Below are 23,758 nucleotides of genomic sequence, written 5' to 3' on the forward strand. Positions count from 1 at the left end.
GACATTCTTATCATAGACAAATCCCATTGATTACTATCGATCCTCGCTTAGCCTCGAAGCGGTTGGCTATTAAAAACATGACATATGCCCTCGTTCGCATTTGTTGTTATTACCTTCTCTCAACTTTGTTGCGAGAAGATCATATTTACACATAGATATATGTATGTGCATGTAGTATATATCTCTGCATGCATCTCTATATGCGTGCATATCTCGTCATCGTAACATTTATTTAACGAACTAAACGCGCATACAATCGCGATATTTCCTTCTCTTCTTCTGTTTCCGTATGTATTTAGCCCAAAATAATTATATATATATATATATATATACACATATATATATATATACATATATATATATATATATATATATATATACATATATATATATACATCGCGATGTACGAGGACGAAAGTGGTCAAATAGTTCGCGAGTAGTTGAAAGAGATAATATATATACTTGCGAGAGATCTCTCTCAATTTCCCCATAAACAGAACAGCAATTTGTGTGCGACAATCGTTAAATAGACGCTTCGGATTCATTTCTAGTCGTTGCATAATGCTTTGTTTACGGTAACGTACCATCTGGTAGTTATGCAGAAAGCATTTCCGCGAGGTTATACGTGAGAATTAACTCTCTAATAATATCCCGTGAAATTAATCTATTACGCACGCGGAAAAGTGATTTCCTAATATGTCCGTAATTATTTGTTGAAACATCGAGGATCATGTAGTAAGTCACATATCCGACAATACGTTTACTTTCATGAAAATGCGATGCGAAATACACAAAATTTTCCTTAAAAATTTCCTTAAAATTATCAATATTTTTTTTTAATAGTGCTTTTCTACTCCAACATTCTTTCGAAGAAAAATAAAGCCTAAAACAAATTCGAAACAACAAAAGGAATGACAAGTGACATTGTAATTTGTCCTCATAAATATGAATAAAACAACCATACATTGTTATTTCTCAATTATCTAACAATAAGTAAAATTAAGAGATAATTTTATCTTTTTAATTATAAAGAATAATTGTGTATAATCAAGGGATTTTATAAAGATTAATTACATAGAATTGAAAACTAAAAATTAAAGCACAATTTAAAAAATTTTTTAAATTATTTAATTAATTAAATTTTAAAAATTTTAGGTAATTTACCTAACCAATTTTAATTTATTTTTAATCTTTATTTAATAGCCTGTCAGTTAAATATATTTAATTCTTTATCAAATTCAAAATTCAAAATTAAATTTTATTCGATTTAGGAGAGAACCCGGACACACATGCGTAAACAACACAATATGGCAAATCGTTTTATCGCATCTTGACTGCAAGAAGATGAGATCGGTCTATATCTTACGCGACAAAAAGCGTGTATACGCACGTGATCGCTCGCGTGCGCACTTAATCGGCGCAGCTCGTGCGTGCGCGCATATATGTCGGGCGTGCATGCGTGCATTTGCGCATCGCGCGCGGGACGCGAGGAACGACAAGAGGAGAAGCGCGCGGCTGTAAGAAATAGCCGTAAAAGCGTCGCGCCGCGCGCAAGTTGTATTCCTCGTTACTTTCTAAATTCCCCCCGCGCGCACAACGCGATATATATCCCCCCGGTGACTTTGCATTTTGCAATCGTACACGCACGACGCGGCGGCGGGATTCGCGTCCGCGTACGGTGAATTTTCGTGCCTGAATGTTATATCACAAATCGCAGGATCACCGCGGGAGATGGCGGTCAGTGTCGTGAGATACCACGCTCTCCTCGTGCTTTACGGCGTCCTGCTACGGTACCGTAAGTAAATAATTAATAGTACTCTCGTACTTTTTTTTTTTGCCGCGATTCATCCATCTTCATCGTAGAGTGCGATTCGATTTCTCGAATCTCGATTTCGTGGGTGCGCGCTATCGAGTTTGAGGGTGCGATCTCTGTCGAAGAGCACGTGAGTGATTTAAAATCTCTCTCTTTTAAAATTTATAATCTTTTATAATTTAAAATATCTTAAGATAAGAGTCTGCTTTTGCCTATATATTTCTACAAAGCCGAGACGCACGTGGTAAGTCAAAACAAAAGTGCTTTTTTAAAAATATAATGAGACATCCCCAGTCTGGCACTTTTTAAAAATATAATAAGGCATCCTGTCTGTCACTTTGAGTTAAAGATGAAAGATGAAAGATGAAAGACTGTCCTTACTGTCAAAAAACACTGTCTTCAAACAAGAATACTGTCAAACAGTTTCGGTTCAATGTGTGCTGAGTCTTAATTATTTATTCGAACTTCAAGTGCTTTTGACATTTTATTTCTGGTATTTCTTGCTCTTTTTCATTATACCTCTTAATTTTAATTCTCTTCCATTTGTTATTAAGTCTTATTGATTATTTATTAGCTTCTCAATATGTATTTTATACATGTGAATAATAAATCTCTAAATATATACCGGACCGAACCGGAACCAAAACCGATAACTGTTCCATAATCATTTTTTTAGTAGAACCGAAACCGCAAACCGTATTGAAATTCTATTAAATTTATAACATCGAAACCCCATAACCGGACCGTTAAATTATTTTCAGTTTACGGTTCTTTTCGATATTTTTTTCTATTTTTGCGCAAATGACGGAAATGTCATGATAACCGCCTCCTTGAAGTGCAATACAATTAAAAACAAATTATTTTTAAAATGTTTTGAAATACATGTATTATCGCAATAACGATAGCTGTGAGGATAGATATATTTTCCGTTATATATATATATACAATATAATGTAGCCTATATAAATATATTTTCATGTATAATATGAAGTTTTGTTTATTTATATGTCATAAAGATTAATAATAATTTTTTAAAGTAATATAATTTAGAAATTAATTTAATTAGAAAAACGAAAAGTAAAAATTTTAAAAACCGGAACCGGAACAGTTATTAAATATTTTATTAAACCGTAACCGAAACCGAACCGTAATATATATAGTTAGAGATTTTGTATATACATACTTTACATTAGAAAATACGTCTTACACAACAGCGTCTTTAAAAATCAAAATTAACATGTAAAGGAATTCCGCTTTTGTAATATAACTTTCTTCGAGACCGAAACTGTAGCATTCGCGACAACTTTTACTTTCAATGAGTTTGACTTTTACTCCAAGTAAGATAAATTGTACTTTACTGAATAATGCGGATAAAACAAATTGTATTTTTCTTGTTGAATTATTCTATCATAAAGTGCTATCACGTGTATCGATCGAAAAAAATATTCAACACGAATCTGACTCACAATTAATTATCTCGTAAAAGAAACGACTCGATTAAAAATTAGCGAAAAGATGAAAAAAAGAGCAAGTGTGCAGCACCTTCCGTTTTCCATTAAAATTTATTTATAGCATCGGCGTATAAACTAACAAGATCGCCGACCTTCACCTAGTTTCGTATAACGGTCCGATAATTTTTAGTGCGCGATATCCAGATTATACGATTGATTGACTAGCCGACGATTAATCGAACGTAAGCGTCACTCGATTATTGAAAAAAAAGGAGAAAGAAGATTAAATCGATCAATGTCCAATTACTTTTTCAGACAATGCGATGGCTCAAAACACCCAAAAGACCCTTCAAGATCTCTTCAACAGCACGTCCTGTGCAAAGCCACCTTACACCTGTCCGCATCCGCAGATAGAGTTCTACTTGTATACCAGGTACCTTTCAACCAGGTATCTTTCCGTAAATCTTCATGTAATGAAAATGTAGATTTAAATGCAAATCTATTCTAAACCTTAAAATGAATTTATATTTTATGCTCCAGTAAACTTGATGATTGATCGACTCTCGTTTCGATTTTATAGCGTTAAAGAGATATTTAATTTACTTTCGGTTTCATTCCCAAGTTTCGCAAACCAAACGCACGAGGAAACGTTTACTCTCAGTTTCAAGATCACGAGCATTTCATACTCTATACTGAAAGTAACCTCCTTTCCAGACTCGTATACCTTTCTCCGGCATCTATAGTATCGTCCAATGCTCTCACTATCATGTCTATATTTACGTAGCGGATGTAAATTGCAACTGCGAAATGTTGCATTCATATCAAGTACGTAAACATATATACGTACCTCATGTGCAATTTTTAGGGAAACGCAACAAAATCCGCTGTTATTAGACGTTCGAGATTTTAATTCTCTTCGGAATTCCAAATTCGAGAAGAAGAATCCGACGAAGATCATTATTCACGGCTTCGGCGGTGGACGAAATTTAGCGCCCAGCACAGATTTACGAGATGGTAAGATTAGCCATTTCCCCTAAATTTTTAAAATTTTAGACCATCCTCAAGTTTTTGCAAAAGAATGTTATTTATAATTTAAAAAGAAATTTTTATGTGAAATATATTTAAATAGTACACTATTAAAAATGCATCAGGCATTTAAAAGAATATTTTCAAAAACATAATTAAAATTGAAAAATCTCAATTCTATTTTCGTACATAAAATTTACCGTGAAAAAAGTATATAAAATAAATCTACCAATATCGATGATAACACGATATCGCTTATATTTATACACAGAGAGAATTTTCTCTTAGAATTTACCCTGAAAATCATGGTAATCGTGGGACAATATGGTATGGAAAGAATTTTATGAGAATCTCTGATTAATATTTATCACAATAAAAATAATAATATTACAGTAAAATATAAAATATGTTTGATTAATTTTACTATGCAGTTTAGTGATCGATATTAATCAGAGAAATTCTCATAAAATTCTTTCCATACCATATTGTCTCCACGATTACCATGATTTTCAGGGTAAATTCTAAGAGAAAATTCTCTCAGTGTAAACATATAGAATTAGAAAAAAAAACCTATGAAGAAGCGCAATGGAGAATATAAAATCAAAGTTCAATCAAAGTATAATAGCCAAAAATACCACCCACGATTCGATTTCAGCGTATTTCACGCGAGGCGATTACAATATTATAATCGTGGATTACGGTTCGTTGGTACGCGAGCCCTGTCTCTCGCAGATCTCATGGGGCCCGGATTTCTGCTCCAAGTGCATCGCGCATCTGGTCAAGTACCTGAGGGATCATCCGCGAGGCACCAAGGCGGAGAACGTACACGTGCTCGGATACAGCGTGGGCGCGCATATCGCTGGACTCATCGCAAATTACTTGCCCAATGACAAGCTCGGGAGAATTACGGGTAATTGCTCGTATGCAGCCGATCGCTGTTCCGCAATAAATCTAAATCCTCTAGACGTAGTACGCGATTTTCTCCTTGTCACCCTAACATGAGAGAATTTCTTCCAATTAATTATTTTTCTTCCAATTATTTCAAAGCCAAAAATTTCGATTTTACTTCCGAATTCTGAAGAATGATGTAACGAACGGAATGTAAATATAGTAAGGATATTTTTATCGGTTTGACTCCATTTATCTACCGATATTATGTCTGGAGAGAGTGTTTATAATTCGTCATCATATAGCGTCGACGTTAATTCACGATTGCCTTCTGTTCAGGCCTCGATCCGACGATATTTTTCTACATGAACGGCAACCGCTCGATGGATTTAGACGAGACGGATGCCCATTTTGTGGACGTGATCCATACAGCCGCGGGCATCCTGGGCCAATGGGGCCCCACCGGCCACGCGGACTTTTACGTAAACGGTGGCTCGAGTCAGCCCGGATGCGCCACTTCTTCTATACTCCGTAAGTAACGAGCGAAAAAAAATCGATCGCCGCAAAAGGAGTGAGATTTTTTTTCTTTATTTTTTTTTTAATGAGACAATAATATAAAATCGAGAAAGAATGCGATTCTCTTCTCGCGCGCGCACGCATGAAAATGTCGATAATATGAATGGACCCTTCTTCATTCTCGCAGAAACGCTCTCGTGCGACCACACGAAGGTGACGCCGTATTACATAGAGTCGATCACGACGAAAAAGGGATTCTGGGCGGCGCCGTGCGCGAATCTGTTCTCTTACCTGATCGGGTGGTGCAATCCCAAGAGAGAGGACCACATCCTGATGGGGGAGGATACCCCTCTTACGTAAGTATAGCAGTATATCAGTAGTAGATCCGTATTTCCATGAGACTGCATGCTGTTGCTGCGACAGATCGATAAATTTCGATATTCCTGAAAATATACGCATGTCAAAAAAAAGAAAAAGAAAATATTCGAGAAAAGTAAATAGAAAATATACGTCGTCAAAAAAAAAAAAAATTTTGACAGCGCACGCGGCATCTTCTATCTGTCAACAAACGCACGCAAACCGTACGCCCGAGGACTGCCCGAAAAAAACCAGCGACGGACAAGTCGGAAGCAATCGTCCTCCCGCCAGTCCTGAGCCTGCTGAAGCAGCTAATCAACATAATTATAGAGTAGCGTATAGTACGTGTTGTACGTGAATCAGTCAAGAGAAAAAAAAAGTTAAGTTATATATTATATATAAATATTTGTGTAGATACGTTATCTCGATATATAAGTTTTTTAGCTCTATACACCGTCGCGCGCACACGACTATTCTTGTACATTTAATTAATCGTTCGGAGGAATTTTCTCTCTCCCCGGTTCTTTTTTAATAAAAGATGTTTCGCGTGTATATCGCGCGAAAGCAAGAAATTTCATTAACGGCTGGTCGACCGGTGTAATTGACGTGTCTCGCACATGTGGTCGACACGTAACACTTTCACCGTTCAGTTTCGCGCTCTTCTCTTACTTGCGTTGCACTCTTCGTACGCATTATATTTACTCAGTGGCGTATGTTTTTTTTTTTTTTTTTTTTTAATGACGAATGTATTCAATAGGCGAATCGATTTGTCGCTTGATTAATATCCGATCCATTCAACGAATGTGTCATTGAGAAGAGCAAAACAGATTCGAGGTCAAGTAGCATCGAGCAAAAAAGTTTTGCGCAACGGTGAACGGAGATTGTATCTCGAAAGTGGCACGAGTTTGTTTTGAAAATTCGTCTCTCATTAAAATTTATAATGCTATTGCGTAATGGGAGATGAATCTGAGAGCTCCGCAAAAACTACGAGAAATTAATTCGCTCGATATCGGATCAAGGTTGCACAAAATCCATCTTTCGCTCCCGCTTTCATCACAGTTTCTGATCCCGTATACGATACGTTATCCGATACGTAATTAATTAATTTTATAATCATAATTTAAACCTGCAGGAGAAATACCTTTGACTCTCTTTCTCTCGTAAGGAGAACCTTTGTTTAATACAGACATCGCTCGAAGGACCACAGGTGCAGACGCTTTATTCAAACTCCACGATCCCCACTTTAGGGTCGCCCTGGGGGACAGATATCCTCGTGCAGCAACACCACTTCGCAACAACAGGCCCCGTGTTTATGTTAACAACAATATTTATTACATAATAATTATTACGAGATACGGTAATAACTTCTATGGATTTACAGTACATTGTGTCGCACTAAATCTTATAATATAATAATAATATATATATATATATATATATAATATGCAATGGAATGATTACAAGATACATTCTCGTTTCAAGCCGGAGGCTCCTCGATGTGACCTCGACGATATCTTTTCTTCCCTTAGGGTGGATCTTTCGCTTACCTACGTTCTCCGGAAAGGCGTGTAACCCTTCCGTGATCTCGACACTCGGGACTGATCGATCTGCACTCTCTTTCTCTCTCTGTTTCACACACGTACACACTCACACTCACACGTACGTACGTATAATAGGCAAAGGTGCATCCGAATTTTCGAGTGTCGGCCCTACAATTTCGAGATTCGACGAGCATTTAACGTCGCCTCGAAGATTTCTCAGATTAGTTAGCTACGTGATTTTTCAGATTAGTTAGGAAATTAAATAACACATTTTTAAAGAATGTCATTATATGTAAACCATAAAAAAATGTAACGATCTTTCTCAGCTCATTTCGTCGTCGAAAAATCTCCGTGCAAGAATCTCTTTCGCGGACGCGGATGCAAATATAATCGATCGATATTATATATAAATTGATTAATGAATCTGAAAAAAAAGGGGAAATGAGAGTCGATCAGATTTTAATCTCACCGTCTATCGGGCCGGATAATCAAGTTTGATAAATTATAATGATCTGACCGATCACACATACATCCGATTACTCTCTTTACTTTCCCACAACTTTCTTTATATATTATATATTATATAAAGAGAATCGCGGGACATGTGTTTTAAACTCTCTAACATTTTGATTTAAAAAAATTTAAGAAAAAATTAAATTATATATCGCTGTGTCGTCCTGACGTTTTTCTTCTAGCTGTCAGCGAGAAGAAGCAGTTTGATCGGTTCGCTTAAGAGGCTCGTGATTATTTTGCAAGGCATTTATCGGATCATTATCATCGTTCGAATCGCTTCTTTTTCGCAATCCGTGGAACGAAATCTAGAGAGAGTTACAAACGCAACATTATCGTTCGTTCGTAAAACTTTGGGCCGATCGCATCGAGGACGTATATTTCCACAAACTAAAAACTACAGCTTTACAAATACACTTCTCTCTCTCTCTCTCTCTCTCTCTCTCTCTCTCTCTCTCTCTCTCTCTCTCTCTCTCTCTCTTTCGCGCGTGTTCCTCTCTCTTTTTTTTATTTTTTTTTTATTTACATCTCTTCTCTTCGTGCGCCCTACGTACCGTTGCTCGGCATACAAATGTGCATGAATGGATTTAACGCTAACGATATATCGATATTATTTAAAAGCGGAGACTCGCTTTTCTTCCTCTTTTCTCTTTCTAATCGATGCATTCGCAGAATCGCACTTGTTTCGCGATCCAGATCGTTTTCTCTCGAAGATCGCACGTTTCATGATGATATTCTCGAAATAGGCATACACAGTGAATCGTAAAAGTATATACTCTCTTTAAAAGTTGTTGACTTTTTTTTTATCCTCTACGAGCCTGCTCGGACAGATCGCGATTTTCCCTCATCCAGAACATCCGCACGTACGATCTACGATTAATCATCACGGTCGCATTCACCTTCTGTCATTTCAATCTCGACGCGTTTTTATTTTTACTCTGCTTCTAATTAAATATGTTATTCGTAAATGGTAGATGTGTGTAGGATGAGATAATCGATATCAATGATGTCAATATAGCGGGCGACATTGTACATATGGGACGTACATGGTTCTCCTTATACCAATTCCGTTCTCTTCGGCAGCACGCTTGATCTCTCCCTCTCTCTTTCTTTTCTTTTTTTAATCCTCTCTTTGTATAACGTGACAGGTCTGTCTTATTTTAAGTATGGAAAGTGCAAAAAAAGCGCAGCCGAAGAGAACGAATCTATCTCTAGCTAAATTTTTAACTCGAGAAATGGCGTCGAGCGGGATATCGATGGTGAAAATCATTTTGTACGAACCCAATAATAATAATAAAACTGAAAACAGATATTAATTTTTTTTCACGAAAGAAAGAATTGAATATTTTTTATTCAAATGTAAAAAATATTTCAATTTTCTTTCTCTCTTTCTCTCTCATTGGATTTCCGCAATCATTAGCCAGATAAATTAATACTGCAGCTGTTGTCCCCAGTCGACGCCACTCTCTCTCTCTCTCTCTCTCATTCCTCAACAATGTATATTATAATTCGAGAATTCTCGTTTTAAAGTATATTTTAAGTACAATGCTGCTGAGTAATAGCGTGCCCTCGCACATGCTATACCGATACATTATCGTTTAATTCGATAATTGGTCCTGGATAAACGGTAGAACCAAACCCAATAGTATAACGCGCGATATCGCGCGAGTATAAGGGAGATCTTTCGCGATTTCGCGATCTCGCGATTGTCGCGAATATCGGCGACGATCGCGAATTCGCGCGATCGGAGGTGAAAATTTTAGGGATAGGGGGGAGGAGGGGAGAAAATCTCCTCTCAAGGCCTACTACGAGACACGCTACGAAGGCTAAAAGACGCACTTTTACACACCGCTAGTCTACGCGCTATCATCGCTAATCGCTCGGCGATCAGATTTATGGATCAACTAAATACGCGCGCGTTGTAATAATTAATTAATGCGTTGTGTTTCGCTTCAAGGTGGACTCCGATGAGAAGGGATCTCTGATCGGCGATTATCCACGATTCGCAAAGTGTAAATATCCCTTCAAACAGCTGATAACATCTTAGCGTCTCGCTCGCGCACACGCGTGAAATTCCAATTTTCTTACTCGATTTTCTTCTGCTTCGAACTGAAGCGTAAAGATGAGAACGAGACGCGCGTTGCATCATCAAAACTGTAAAAATATCATCGAAAATATTTAAAAATGATTGATGATGAAGAGAGGAAAGTGGAAATTTAAAAGTAAAACTCCTCGCGATAGATTTTAATAATTTTAAGAGCTATCCAAATATGTAAATTATACAAAGAGTGCGCAAAATTGCTTAAAACATTTACATACATTCATTATAAGTAATTATTCAAGATAAAATATTTTTTGCATTAATTAGATTTGTATTGTTATTTAATCGAGAGAAAAGCTGATTGTGAATAAATCGACGAACGGAAACATCTTGAGATCAATGTCTTCGATTCTCATCGTTACGCTTCCATCATTTCCGGAAGTAAATGGTGATGGAGATAGACTTGGATTTTTTTCGTAACAGCTCTCGTTAATAGGATAGATATACAGATGGATATATCACCGAATTAGCTTCGAAACATCGGGAGATACGGGAAAAGGACTCCGAGAATGTTAACGGCGTATCCCCCTTCCCCTTTTTCTTCCCGCGTATAAGAGAACTTCATTCTACAATAAATTACTTTAATCTTCATCTGTTATAACGATAATAGATATATATATGTGTATAACGCGTAATTATATAATCTTACATACCGAGTAAACGCTACGATACAAAGCTAGAATCAATAGATATCGCCAAATAGTCTCCATTCTCGCTATCCTTGGTTATCATTAACATTATTATGATTATTATTATTTATCATTATATATTATCGAGAGATCATCCACATCCTTATACTTGAGGTGATCACGTTTCTTTATATCGCGAGATTAAGAAAATTGCGCGACTGTTATAAAAATTCTAAAAAGAACTCGTTTGCAAGAATTCTTAAAGATTCTAAAATTCTATCAGATATGTTGATATTTTATTTGTTACAAAAAAAAGATATACTAAAGGAAATAAATATATATATATAGTTAGATTTATATATATAATAGATAGATAAAATAAAAAAATTTTTTAAATATATATTTTACAATTGTGGCAAAATTATTATCTCTTCGATTAATATGTTTTTGTAATATACGTTAAAAAATGTTTACACCATTCGTGTAATTCATTAGAATAGCTGAAAGAAAAACGGAGGTGTTCACAAAGCTCCGGGACTTCAAGGTGATCACTTCAAGTATATCATCAACCGGACGTTACCGTATATTTTTATCATATCGTGACTAGAAGTTGATATAGCATATATGTATGTATAACTTCTCTCTCGGAGGGGGCGTTAAAACTAAAATTGCATTAGCTACGTATAATCGAACGAAGTGACAAGTGATAAACGGCGAGGAATCGTAATCTCTGAAAGGACTCATGGCTAACGTACATACATATATTTACAAAAGAAGAATTAGACTTTCAATTCAATCAGACGAGAAAGAGAGAGACCGTATAGAAACGAAGGGATCTCTTTTTTTTTTTAATCAACTTTGACCAATCGTATCGAACTTGCATCGATAAGAATTCTTCGCGATTCGAGGCTTTGTCGCGAAAACGATATATATTTCGCGCAAAAAATCCAACAAAGTTGCATTCGCAAAAGCATTGGAATATCTGCAGTTAATATTATCATAGAATTTTTTGCTTTATGCTTACCACCGCGATGTGCTCATTGATTGTATCCTTTCAACTTCCCCGTTTTCCATATTTTTACATTCGATCGAAATTCCCCACATATGTAAATATCCAAAGATATCAACATGGGACACGCACTGTTCCTTCGATTGCACGATACCGTGGATGATTAACGAATTATATGGATTTAACACAAGTCGAGATGAATAGGCCCGTTCATGATTTACGACTAAAAAACAATAATTTAACAATAACTGTCTGCGGATAATGCACTCGCGTTATATATTATGCGTATAATATAATATATATATGTATATATATGAATGTTTACACAGTTGCATGCAGATGCGCACGTCCGTCGTAAATCGCGGATCACGAGCGATGACGGATGGATGACAGCGAGTAGAAAACTGCACATAGTCACGCGCGAAAAGAACCACCGCGTGATTGCGAATATACGATTTCTCCTTTTTAAAAAAAAACCATACATGATCTCGAGCAAAAATAATAAACACACACACACACACACATAGAACGTTATTTAATCTCAACAAACTTTCTATAAATAATTTTATATCTGCATTCGATATCAGAATCGCAATCTCTTTATTTTTGAGAATTTATGCAACGAATAAAAAAATAATAATGGTTGATGCGGTAATAATATACAATATAATAATAAACTCTATAAATTATATATATAATTCACTAAAATGTTATTTTAAAAAATATTTTTGGATGCAAGCTTAAAAAATTCGAGGATAATTCTTTTCGCGCGCGGTTAATTTTTGCCTCGTGGATCGTTCTCGTTCGTACAAGTGGCGCATAATGAGTGGAGAGTCTAACTATAGTATCACGGGGTTGTATATCGCGGATTCAAGCATCGCCTGTTTGCACGAAAATATACCGGGGTGTCGTTTTACTCGGAGATCGATACGGAAACGTCCATCGTCCCTGAGTGAAGCTTATGCACGATTGTTCGGAGTCGCGCTCTGACCTTTCGTGCTCACGAAAGAGTTCAGTGCACGACGCGATCTCGATTCTTTACGAAGCGACTCGAGACGATGGAGACGCGATGGATCGCGAAAATGCGTGACATGTAAATAATGGCAATTTTTTGATTGAAGGGCCTGGTAGAAAGAAAGAGAGGAGGAGAAACGAGGTGCGAAAGAGTGAGAAAAATACGTAAATAAAAAAAAAATTTTTTATATAAACATATATACTATAATTATTTTTATTAAGAGAAATAATTTTACAACTGCCCAAAATTTCGAAAAAAGAGGTAATTTTATATTGATTTAATTTAATTTCGATTTATAACTTCGCCTCTCGCCAGTATGTGTTATTTTATGCAACGCTATTTCACTAATTGGCCTCAATTGGCGAATTAACATCCATATTTCGAGATCTTTTTATGAATTCGATGATGTTGTCATCCATCACATTATTTCGCACACAACTGTGAACGTTCGCACCACTTTTGCTCTACATGTTTCTTCTCTTGGAAGAAAATTATGCCGCTATTTTTACGGATACAACCGAAATAATTATAAATATATATATATATTATATATTTGTAACATATGAACGACGCATTTAGACAAAGTTTATGACGGAAATTTGCGCCGAACGGCCGAACCAAGATGGAAGCCTATCTGCGGGTTATCTAATAACGTAGATATTTTCTCGAGATTGTGAGTATATATATATATACATATATATATATATATATATATATATTTTGTGAATCTTCAACATTTTCGTTTCTGTTCAATCGATATTTCAAAAAGAACGACGCGTTACTTTAAATTATTCAACGTTACATCTACAGAGAAAAGTATATCAGATATAATATATGTATATATACAAGACACTACACTCTCCATACGTGGGAACATATTATTTTAATGTTAAATTCTTCATGGTTGGTATTTTTATCGTTTAATTAATCATAAATTATTAATATCTATTAAGTATGTATTTGTTATCTTTCTCTCTCTTTCTTTGGATATATTCGCTTTCTCTCTCTTTCTCCCCCCCCCCTTCACTATATTCCCTTTATCTCTCCTATTCTTCTCCGTACCCTTTTCCCAATCAATTATCCTGTAAAAAGAGGGCCGCTTTCAGAGACAGAATCCTTATCACAAAACTTTTCTGAATCTTCGAGTAAGCAAGATAAAGGCAAGAAGAAAATTGCTTATGGTTCGATTGCGCAGAATGTACCGGAAATCGCCGATCTTAATGAGATTTAAATTTAATCTTAATCAATCTTTATTTTAATCTTAAATGTAATCTTTCAGAATCTATTAATGTCGTAAAATGGCAATTAAGGAAAAATTGATTTCGAATTAATCAGAAAAAAAATGATCGGAAGTAAAAATTGTAACTTTGACATATTCTAGAACATCCTGCGTATCATTCAATCCTTCGTACTGATACTGAATGCGATACCTTAACTGGAAAGTGAACGTTCTTAGTCCTTCTTATCTCCGTCTTCGGGGTCTTTTAGCGTGTGCCATTGGGCGATCGGGCGCCTGGGAGACGCCAGCATGTCGGACCAGTGTCTCAATTCCGTTCCGCTCGCGTTATAACCCAGGATCACCTTTCCAATCGGTTCTGACGTGCCGATGCGATCGTAATCGACTACAGTGACGACGAGTTGTACTTTCTGAAATGTCATCACAGAGTTACACGTGGTGTCGCGATCATTAGAATGAATAATCACCTATTATTATCACCTTAATGTGTATTTTAATTGAGAAATTGTGATGTAGACAGCATAAGTAAAAGTGTTATTTAAAATAAAATAAAATAAATTATAAGTAAATTTTAATCCTATAGTAATTTTTTTTTCTATTGATGAGTGAAAGAAATTTGTCGTATCAATTTTTAAAAACCATACGTTTTAGAATTTTTAATAATTAACAATCGCATTAATACGAGATACTAATAAGTCGATACTTCATGGTTCATCGAAGACTACTTACATAGTAGCTCTAGTGAAAAGTATATAAGTGGCAAAATTAATATTGATACAGGTTTGTAATATTTTAGTAAATTGAACTGTCACTGACTCAAAACTGACATAAATAGATATTTTAAAGAATGTTAAAAAATGTGTCCTTTCCGTACCTGTATCTGCTCGAAGGGTACTTCAAAGGTGAATGATTCGTTGTAATACGGATTAAGGGTGCACTTCTTGATCGACGTTTTCTTCTTCTTCAATCTCTTTCCATTCTGCATCAACGCGATTTTAACGTAAGGATCCGAGAGACCACCGACGTCCATCTTCTTCAGGTTCTTGGCTTCCAGAATGACAACCGTGAGTTTTCCAGCCGTTGGTACGTATCTCAATGAGAAACATATGTCTCCCAGTTTGTTATCCTAAATTACAAAAAAATTTGATGTATAATTTTAATATGTTAAATTACGTCAAATTTTTAATTATTCATATATTTAAGCGTCGTTTTTCATAAGGACAAATGCAAGAGTTTATTTCACATTCTCACACTATATATTGTCATATATTGTGTCACAATTTCATTGGCCTCACCTGTCCACCCTCGCCTTCGACACTCTGCAATTCTCTCCACTCCTCGATCGTCTGCGCCAAGTCGATTTGGCAGAGCGGCACTTTAACCTCGCCGATTTGATCGTGTTTCGAAAATCTATCGAAGTCGAAGATGGCGAAGACCAGAGTCTTGTTCATGGCATCGGCATAAGGGACGCTCTATACAAGTACGTTCGTCAATAACAACACACACAGCGAATCGTATGCGTTGCGACAGCTTTCGCACGTGTAAATTCGCATTTAGAACGTGAAAAAAATAAATAAAGGTCCGAAGCTGTCTAGAGATCGCATTCCAGATTAATTGTACAGTTAACCGATTATTTTTTAGAAATATTATTAATTATTGTACTGACCTTAAACGTGAAAGTCTCGTTGAAGATCGGACTCAGTGTCTTTCTGTGAACCTTTGTTTCAAACTTTTTCTTCTTATCCGGCAATAAATACACTTTTACGTATGGATCTGATGTGCCACCCATGTCCAATGCAGGCAATTCTTCAGCTTGGATTACTGTCACGGCAAGACTGTTCGAATTAAAATCGTATTCGAGCTGAAACCAAGCGCGTTTCACTTTTTAGAATGTCTACATTATATTGCATATATATGTACATATATAAAGATAAAATTAAAACAAAATCCAATATAGTTGCATTAATAATAAAATAAAATATGATATGAACTATTTGTCATTTAAAATACAAGTATCGTAATTAAAAACGTACATTGGTATATATATATACGAATAAAAAGCAATATTAGAGATATTCCAATTTCTTTGATGTACTTTTCTCAATGTGAATTCAGTTTAATTTTAGAATACTCTCTGATTTGATTTTCCATTTGAAACAATTGAAAAAGATAAAGGGAGAAAAGATAACACATAAAAGGCGGCTATATATAAAATAAAATAAAATAATATAGAAAGATAAAAAAAGCGCGAAAAATAAATGACAGTCTCTGTACCTTGTATTGTAGTTTTCCGAGCTTAACTTCGCTCTGCTTGCTTTCAGCTTCATCCGGTTCCTCGGCATTGTCCGTCAATTCTTCCATATCCGGCTGTACCTTTACATATCGAAGTGGATTCCACGAGTGTAGAATGTATCTCTAACATCTACATGAAGTCACGGCACACCGAATACATACCTTGTCTTTGTACGTGCTGCCCAAAAGCTGCACGGATTTTAGGTCCACCGCGCCCTTCAATCCCTTCTTGCCATCTTTGGAGCGTCTCTTGCGACAGCATCTTCGTATACAGCAGAAGCAGATACCAAGAACGATTACGCCTACTCCTATACAAGAGAGAGAATATGAATAAGTATTATTATAAAATTTCAGTATAAATTTCTTACACACACATGCACAATTGCATATTATCTAAAATTTATTTCAAAAATTGCATATTATCTAAAATTCATTTCAAAAATTGCATATTATCTAAAATTCATTTAAAAAATTGCATATTATCTAGAATTTATTTGAAAAAAAGAAACACACGCACATAAATATATCAGGGAAAATAAAGCACAGTTATGCAATATATTTAAAGTAAGATGTACAGTAGATACGTAAAAAAAATATTTTATCTTTAAGCATGATACTATATCTATATTAAATATACTGCATTATTTTGCTCGATGTTTAACGTCGTTTCGCGGAATAATCAGCTATAGAGGGATCTTCCGTTTACAGGTAATGAGGATTGATTATTCTCGATTGATTGAGATAAGAAGCCGGCTTGTATGCCGAGGGGGCATGCGCTTCTTTACCTATTAAAATAGCGACAAGACCCCAAGCCGGTATCCCTACTTCTTGCGCGATGCCTTTCCCAAACTTCTCGATTTTATCCTCGAAGGACTTCGCCGCGCTTTCGGTAATGGCCTCATCTGTTCCTGAAAGCACCGTAAGCTCGGATTAATATTAAATTAGCATGAAAACGGATAAATTATACAGAGCAGAATATAAGCGCGTTCTCCAAAGTATATATGTACTCCGCCAAAGAGTTCAGCATATATATACAATATCGAAAAATAATCAAATTTTAATTCCGCGACCGATGAGAAAAGAACTGAAAAGATTTGACATATCTATGAGTACGTTTACACGTCACCTTTAATCAGGTTTAATAACATCCGTAGTTCTAAGAGTAGCCAATTACAGTCGTTCCATTCTTCAGAGGAATAACTGTGACTCAGTGACTCTACGACTATATTCTTGAGAAGAAAAATTTTAAAAATTACGATGATACTTACCAGCCTTCTCTTCGATTTCTGTGCTGAAAGCTATGTTGGAGTCGGTGATACCGGCGTTGCTGGGCTCCTCGTTACGTGCCTCGGCGGCACTCACGTCCCTTTTCGCGAGCGACGGCATTTTCTGCGTCAGGGAGACATTATTATAAACCCGCTCACACAAGAGAGTCGGCGGAGGTAATTTATTTTAGACGGTATAAACACGGTAATTTTTTTTTTTTTTTTTTCCAATAACGAGACGCCTGCGCGCGTCCGATAGCTATTATTTCGCGGAATAAGATACTCTCTGAAGTTCAATCCCCTTATCCCTCTTTCCAGTGACAGATGGATCTAATGACGCGACGTAACATTGTAGTACACGACGATAAATCATGCGGACGACTAACTGCGGACACCGTTATAGAGATTTCGCAATCTACGAACGCGTTTCCGGTGGTTGAAGCCGCATGCGTATCTATCTCGCTCTGTAAAACTCGCCTCTACGTAATATATACATATATGTCCAACGTCGGCGAACGATTTTATTAACGAGCACGCAATACGATATACTCGTGCGCGACGTCACAGAGATGTTTTATACCAGAGGGAGGTGCCATTTATCACGTAAGAAGGTATAGAAAATAGCATTGTAGCGTAAATACAGTGGCCATTCATAAAACCGTTAGAGTCGCTAAAGAGAATTCTTATTACAATGATATCGACCTTGACATAATGATGAGGTTTTTTCAAAGGAAAGAGATTTATTTGAGGAACGTGACCTTATGTGTGTGCGAGGCGTTTTTATATACGAGAGAGTCTTCGATTAATTTCCATTAACTGCAGCTTCCCCTTACGATCTAGGAATTATACGCGCAATTCCTGACTAAACCACGGCTCATCACTTTAGCGCCTCGATTTCTCGCGACGACGGAGAACAATTGCACGAAAAGGTTGCTGAGGACAGGAAAGCGGACAAGCGGTGGCGTACAAAGGCGATACGTTGCTGTGATGTATTTTATCGAACAATGCGTGGGAGTTTTGTGCGCTTCATAACGACGTAAGAAATAGGAAGAGATGAGATGGAAGGAAGATAAACTCTCGAGATTGTCGGATTGTCCGAATAAAGTGTGAAATGTCTCCCATATCGTTCTTCGATGATTTTTATCTTAATATTTTAATAAAATGTTGAGACGCGGAAGAGATAGATTTGTGCAAAAAAAAAAAGACACGCGATTAATTTGCAGGAATATATAATTATAATTTAAAGATACGATATTTTTGCTCCTACTCTTTTTATAAACAATTGAATGCGCAAACACAGTAGGTGTGCAAGATCGATAACTCTCAATAGGATTACTTATCCCAGATACAACGGGCTCGTTCAACAAGATGCTACCTATAATGTCTATCTTGATAAAAGTCGGTTCTCTCTTTGAGAAGACAGGGCGCTCAAACAAGTATTTTTTCTCGAGGAGAATATTTTATCAAGGGAGATAAATATTCGATTAAAAATAGCTCGATATTAAGTTAAAGAAGCCATTTGTTATAAACTCAAGATAAATATATCACAAGTTTGACCATCATACGTCTTTCATTGTAAAATCATCGATTCTTCTTAATTGTTCATATTCGTCAAAAATATTGCATCTACATTCTATATTTCTCGCAAAACTGCTACAGGGAATTTCAATTAACGGTACAAAGATTCGCGCTATCTTTCCATCTTGCTTCGCGGCCGCGCAGGTCTGGTATTAAACGATATTGAAAATTATTTCAGACGTAAAGAATTAATTGATCTCATAGTGCACATTGAAACCCAGCGCTGCGAAAAGATTAAAAATATTTCCACTACTTATTTCATAGTTGAAATTCTCTTTTGATGTCGAACATAAAGTCCCCGGGAAATTTTATCGCTATCAATAGCACATCGTTTGCTTTGTGCATATACATATCTATTTTTTTTACAGAGAGATCTTTTTTGCGAGAGCTCGAACGGTGCGGACGAAACCCTTTGATCAAAATAATCGAAGATCCTCTCCCATTGTGTACCATTTATAAACCATTCTCAGTCTATCATCAGACGCGGTTAAAGTGTTCCTACGATTAGCCGAGCGAGTCTCGCTGCGCCTTAATTGGGATGTTGGAGACGGATGTCTAAACGGCCCCGAGATAGATGCGCGCGTGTGCGTAAATGAGCGAACATTTAAAGCGCGAATCAATATAACTTGCTACTGATAAGTAGATCGGCTGATATCGTCTATAATCATCTTACATCCTTAATAAAATCGATCCGATTATTCCGACAAGATAACTAAAAAAATCAATAATTTCTGTTATGATGTAAATAACTTTTTATGTGCATAATTATATATGCATAATATATACCTAGGTAACAAGGTTGAAATTTGATGTTGTTTTCTTTTACGCCACGTGTGCGTCATTTTTTTTTTCGAAAATAACCGGGTTCAAATGATAACAATCTACTATTACGTGATACACGGAAGTCACTTTCTCCTCTCCTCGTCTTCGTCAACGTCATTTTGACAAAAATTTCCCGTAAACCGACATAATGATCACGTAGCCGCGACATCTGTCACACGAACCTGACAGGCACTTAAACTTAAAACTTTGAAAAATGCACGTTGTAATTTATTACAACGGCACCGTATAAAATTTCACAAATAATTACTTGTGTGTGCGGATGCATTTTACACGGTTCACATACGATGAGAAATGTCAATAAGGAGTTTCAACAAAACTGACATTTCAGTATATATGACAGAAGTTTACCCAAGTGCGCAGATCTCTCGAGTCAAACGTTTCCTCATCACAGATACACAAATATGATCGAGAGAGTACTCAGATGAAATATACAACACATGAATTGTAAGTAACGATAAGGTATCTTACTTTTTTAACAGAGCGCAAAAAAGGATCGCTGTATCTCTTTACGTTTAAAGTAATCAGTCGAAATAAAATGATTTCGAAAAATTTACGCGGCTAATTTGATACAATAACAATTATTATAGGATTGCAGAAATGTTGAAAATATAATTGTGGAAATGGGATATCAATGGTGTCTTCCCTCTTTAAAAAGTAATGGTTATTCGACTATCGACTGGCCTACATCCTTCTCAAGGACGGCTACAACCACGATCGTTCTTAGAGCATCGAACGCCCTTTTCATGAATGAACATCCTCCCATGACCGCTGTATAGCACGAGCAAAAATGCTGTTTGTGAAGAGGGGAAAAAAGGTCTTCCGCCCTAACATTTTATATATATATATATATATATATATATATTTACAAAACTATGACACGCGCAGCTTAAATACATTCCGATCTTTGAAGACCGCTAATTAGCCTGTCGGAATAGTAGTCTAAATTATTTGGATACCGTAGCAATTAGCACGAGTCTGTTAATGAACACAGTGTATTTACGAAATTCACCGGCACTTTTACGTTCTCAGAGATCAGACAATCTCGTACTCGAAGAAATTGCGACTTGTCGTGCCGACATCTGCTTAGCATGTCGCGGAGAAAATTATGCACTGCGAATCAAATAAAATGTGTTTTATTGTATCCCGTGAAAAGAAAAACACAATTTTGTTGTACATTTTATAGGATATAATATTTTTAACACTACTTAATTTGATATACTAACAAAAATAAATATTAAATCGCAATTTCTTTGAATGCTATAATAATATCTCTTCTACTTGTATATTAGTAGAATTTTATGTCTTCATAATTGAATTCGAGCTTACGGAAATTATGTTAGTAAAATTGTATTAAATCTATGTTTTGTTAAAAATAATATTAGATGACGAATCAGATGTCTTTATCCTTTTTAATCGCCTGAGAATTATTGCGCGAACGTGCTATAAATGTCAATAATAATTAAATTCGTCAAGAAACGCTCGAGGATCAAAAAATAGATTCTTATATCTTATCTTCTATCTATAACCGTATTCAAATATCGGGTCTTATACTTATCATTTTTCCCCTTCTGCGAGAAAGCTTTAAAGATTCATCGATTGCTATAATTTATCCAAACCACCGCGATTTGTTGTGCGTTTTCGGAAAAAAGCTGGAATGTAAAATACGCGCAATGCGCAGTTTTGACAGAAAAAAAAAAATAAGTCAGAATCCGAAAAGACGAGGAGAAAAGGAGGAGATCGTCTAGCGGGCTACGTCGGCCGGAAAGAAAGTAGGCAGGAAACGATTATATCGCTTCGACTATAGAAATGTTTATTCCCTGTGCACCCCGTTTACTCTTCGAAATCTGCGCCACCCTCGAAAGAAATCATGCAGCAGTTAAAGGCAACTTGATACTCGGTTTCCGCCGAGGCCGAGTATCGGCGATCGGCGAGGGTGCGATTGTACCTTACATACCGCGAAGGGGTGATCGATTACTAATTTTACATTCGTCGCGGATTGGTGAAAACATGGACGAACTTTGATTCGTTTCGGAAACATGGTACTCACGAAAGCTCACGGAAGCTGTTTCGTCGACTCTATTAATACACCCTCTCTCTATATCTGTCTATCTCTCTTCTTTCTTCGAGCTGCTTCCACCCCTGGGCGTTACTCGACGGCGGCCTCGACTCTCGGCTGCAACTACTTGACGGACTTGTCGCGTCCGCAAACAACAGGAGCGGAAAAAAAGAAACGTTCGGGGGTTGCGGTATTTGGTCACTCTCGCCCTCTCAACGTTTTACAGGAGCATCGCACGCTACGTCGTTCGCGACGCGATGGCGGTAAACGGTCAGGGGGGACGAGAATCTATCCTTCCACGACGATCTCTCGTCGACGACGACGACGAGGACGACGACGACGACGACAACGACGTGCCGAGTGCGCCTGACTGGTGATGGTGAACGCGCGAACATGGCCGCCCGACGTAAATCGATAAAACACGTTACGTTTTCCGGCGGCGGCGTCTCGACGCGCCGCTCGGAGCCGACGCTCTGCGTCGTTTTCTCACCCCCGTCCCCGCCGCCGTCGCTCCTAGCACTCCGACGACGACGACGACGACGACGACGACGATGCCGAGGAACGAGCGCCGATCGACGTCATCGGTGCGCGCGGACGTTCGATATAAAGCGGTTTTCTTTCTTTCTTTTTCTTTCTTTCGAAATACTCTCGCCGGCCTTCCGGTGTAATGACGATGATGCTCATCGGTCAATGACGTCATAATCTACCGATCGTGATTTTAATTAGCTCTGTTCGCGTTAGTCTCTCTCGTCGGCGTCAAAGGGGCAAAGGGCATTTGAAGAATAGTACAGTTAATTATAATTAAATTATTAATTAAGGCTAGCTATCACCCTCTACTATCCTCTTTCTCCGTTCTTTCGTCTAAACGCGTTTTACGCTAATGCTCTTACGCAAAACTCCTGATGATGCAGCTATAATTTTTAATCTTCTATTAAAGTTTCTTTGTCGTACATTCGTACTTATGAAATATATTCGGCTACGTCTATTTTTGTATTTATTTGGAACTACGAGAATATGTATAATGGGGGGGAGTGGGCAACGTTTCTTTCAGTGTATAAAAAAGCAAAATCTATTTCTTCGATAGGGGAGGAATATCGAGAAGAAAACATCTATTACGTATGCATGTGTGTGTGAAAACAGAAAGAAGTATATAAAACTCCTCTATATAAAACTCGCATCCTAACTTGGCACATTCCCGAATCTATCTTACTGCGACAGAGATCTTTCGGTATATAAAGTTCTCGAGCTGAATGGAACCTTTCGATAAATATTTTAGGCATCGAAAATAATAATAAAAAGAATAAGTTTTCGAGAAAAAATAGAAATAAAAAAATTTCATAAATAATTATATAAGGAATGAATTGTTTTTTTTTTTTTTACCTACGAAATATAATAAATAAATAACGAGACGTCTCTTTTAATTTTTGAGTCAGGAGAAAACTTGATTCGGAGTATCTCTGTTGTTCTCGGCTATATGTATATCGAACGATAAAAGTTGACAATTCTTACTTGCTTATAGGTCGTGCGCGACGATTCGAATATCCGAATGCTATTTTAACGTTAATAATACAATGTGCACTGTTTCGAATCTCGAAATAGCGATTTTAATGGTGAGATATCGACCCCACAGG

At 36.7% G+C, this 23,758-nt stretch overlaps 3 protein-coding genes across 5 annotated transcripts in view; 1 reads left to right on the top strand and 2 right to left on the bottom strand.

Annotated features, from left to right (window-relative positions):
* LOC145935664 (chymotrypsin-1-like) overlaps nucleotides 1-12,484 on the bottom strand; it is a 53,271-nt gene extending 40,787 nt beyond the window's left edge. The window contains exon 1 of the mRNA XM_083037180.1: nucleotides 12,480-12,484. The gene's annotated coding sequence lies outside the window, so the exon portion shown is untranslated. The remainder of the gene's footprint in view (nucleotides 1-12,479) is intronic.
* On the top strand, nucleotides 1,503-6,603 carry LOC145935660 (pancreatic lipase-related protein 2). Its single transcript, XM_083037169.1, has 7 exons — nucleotides 1,503-1,795; nucleotides 3,580-3,697; nucleotides 4,130-4,278; nucleotides 4,946-5,200; nucleotides 5,518-5,709; nucleotides 5,882-6,050; nucleotides 6,234-6,603. The coding sequence occupies exons 1-7, from the start codon at nucleotides 1,732-1,734 to the stop codon at nucleotides 6,346-6,348; spliced, it is 1,062 nt and encodes a 353-aa protein (XP_082893295.1). The 5' UTR covers nucleotides 1,503-1,731; the 3' UTR covers nucleotides 6,349-6,603.
* Nucleotides 7,340-22,509, bottom strand: Syt1 (synaptotagmin 1). Of its 3 annotated transcripts, none has more exons than XM_083037168.1 (10): nucleotides 22,119-22,509; nucleotides 17,654-17,774; nucleotides 17,171-17,293; nucleotides 16,548-16,693; nucleotides 16,368-16,460; nucleotides 15,760-15,954; nucleotides 15,389-15,565; nucleotides 14,968-15,219; nucleotides 14,287-14,503; nucleotides 7,340-13,938 (listed from the first exon to the last, which is right to left on the bottom strand). In XM_083037168.1, exons 2-9 carry the CDS (start codon nucleotides 17,769-17,771, stop codon nucleotides 14,309-14,311), a joined length of 1,299 nt encoding a protein of 432 aa, XP_082893294.1. In that variant the 5' UTR covers nucleotides 17,772-17,774; nucleotides 22,119-22,509; the 3' UTR covers nucleotides 7,340-13,938; nucleotides 14,287-14,308. The 3 variants fall into 3 exon arrangements, with proteins under 3 accessions (XP_082893294.1, XP_082893293.1, XP_082893292.1); XM_083037167.1 differs by having other exon boundaries at nucleotides 7,340-10,256; nucleotides 16,368-16,466; XM_083037166.1 differs by having other exon boundaries at nucleotides 16,368-16,466.
* Between the last annotated feature and the right edge of the window lie 1,249 nt (nucleotides 22,510-23,758).

This window comes from Prenolepis imparis, unplaced genomic scaffold, assembly GCF_030444845.1.
Source record: "Prenolepis imparis isolate NDT839.2.m4 unplaced genomic scaffold, iyPreImpa1.0 SCAF_4, whole genome shotgun sequence".
Classification (NCBI taxonomy): domain Eukaryota; kingdom Metazoa; phylum Arthropoda; class Insecta; order Hymenoptera; family Formicidae; genus Prenolepis; species Prenolepis imparis.

Coding starts and splice junctions, on each gene's coding strand:
- LOC145935660 (XM_083037169.1), top strand. CDS start 1,732: ATGGCGGTCAGTGTCGTGAGATACCACGCTCTCCTCGTGCTTTACGGC. Junction 1,796..3,579: donor CGGCGTCCTGCTACGGTACC/GTAAGTAAATAA, acceptor TTACTTTTTCAG/ACAATGCGATGGCTCAAAAC. Junction 5,710..5,881: donor CGCCACTTCTTCTATACTCC/GTAAGTAACGAG, acceptor TCATTCTCGCAG/AAACGCTCTCGTGCGACCAC.
- Syt1 (XM_083037167.1), bottom strand. CDS start 17,771: ATGCCGTCGCTCGCGAAAAGGGACGTGAGTGCCGCCGAGGCACGTAAC. Junction 16,694..17,170: donor TCTTGTCGCTATTTTAATAG/GTAAAGAAGCGC, acceptor TCTCTTGTATAG/GAGTAGGCGTAATCGTTCTT. Junction 15,955..16,367: donor TCGGAAAACTACAATACAAG/GTACAGAGACTG, acceptor GCTTGGTTTCAG/CTCGAATACGATTTTAATTC.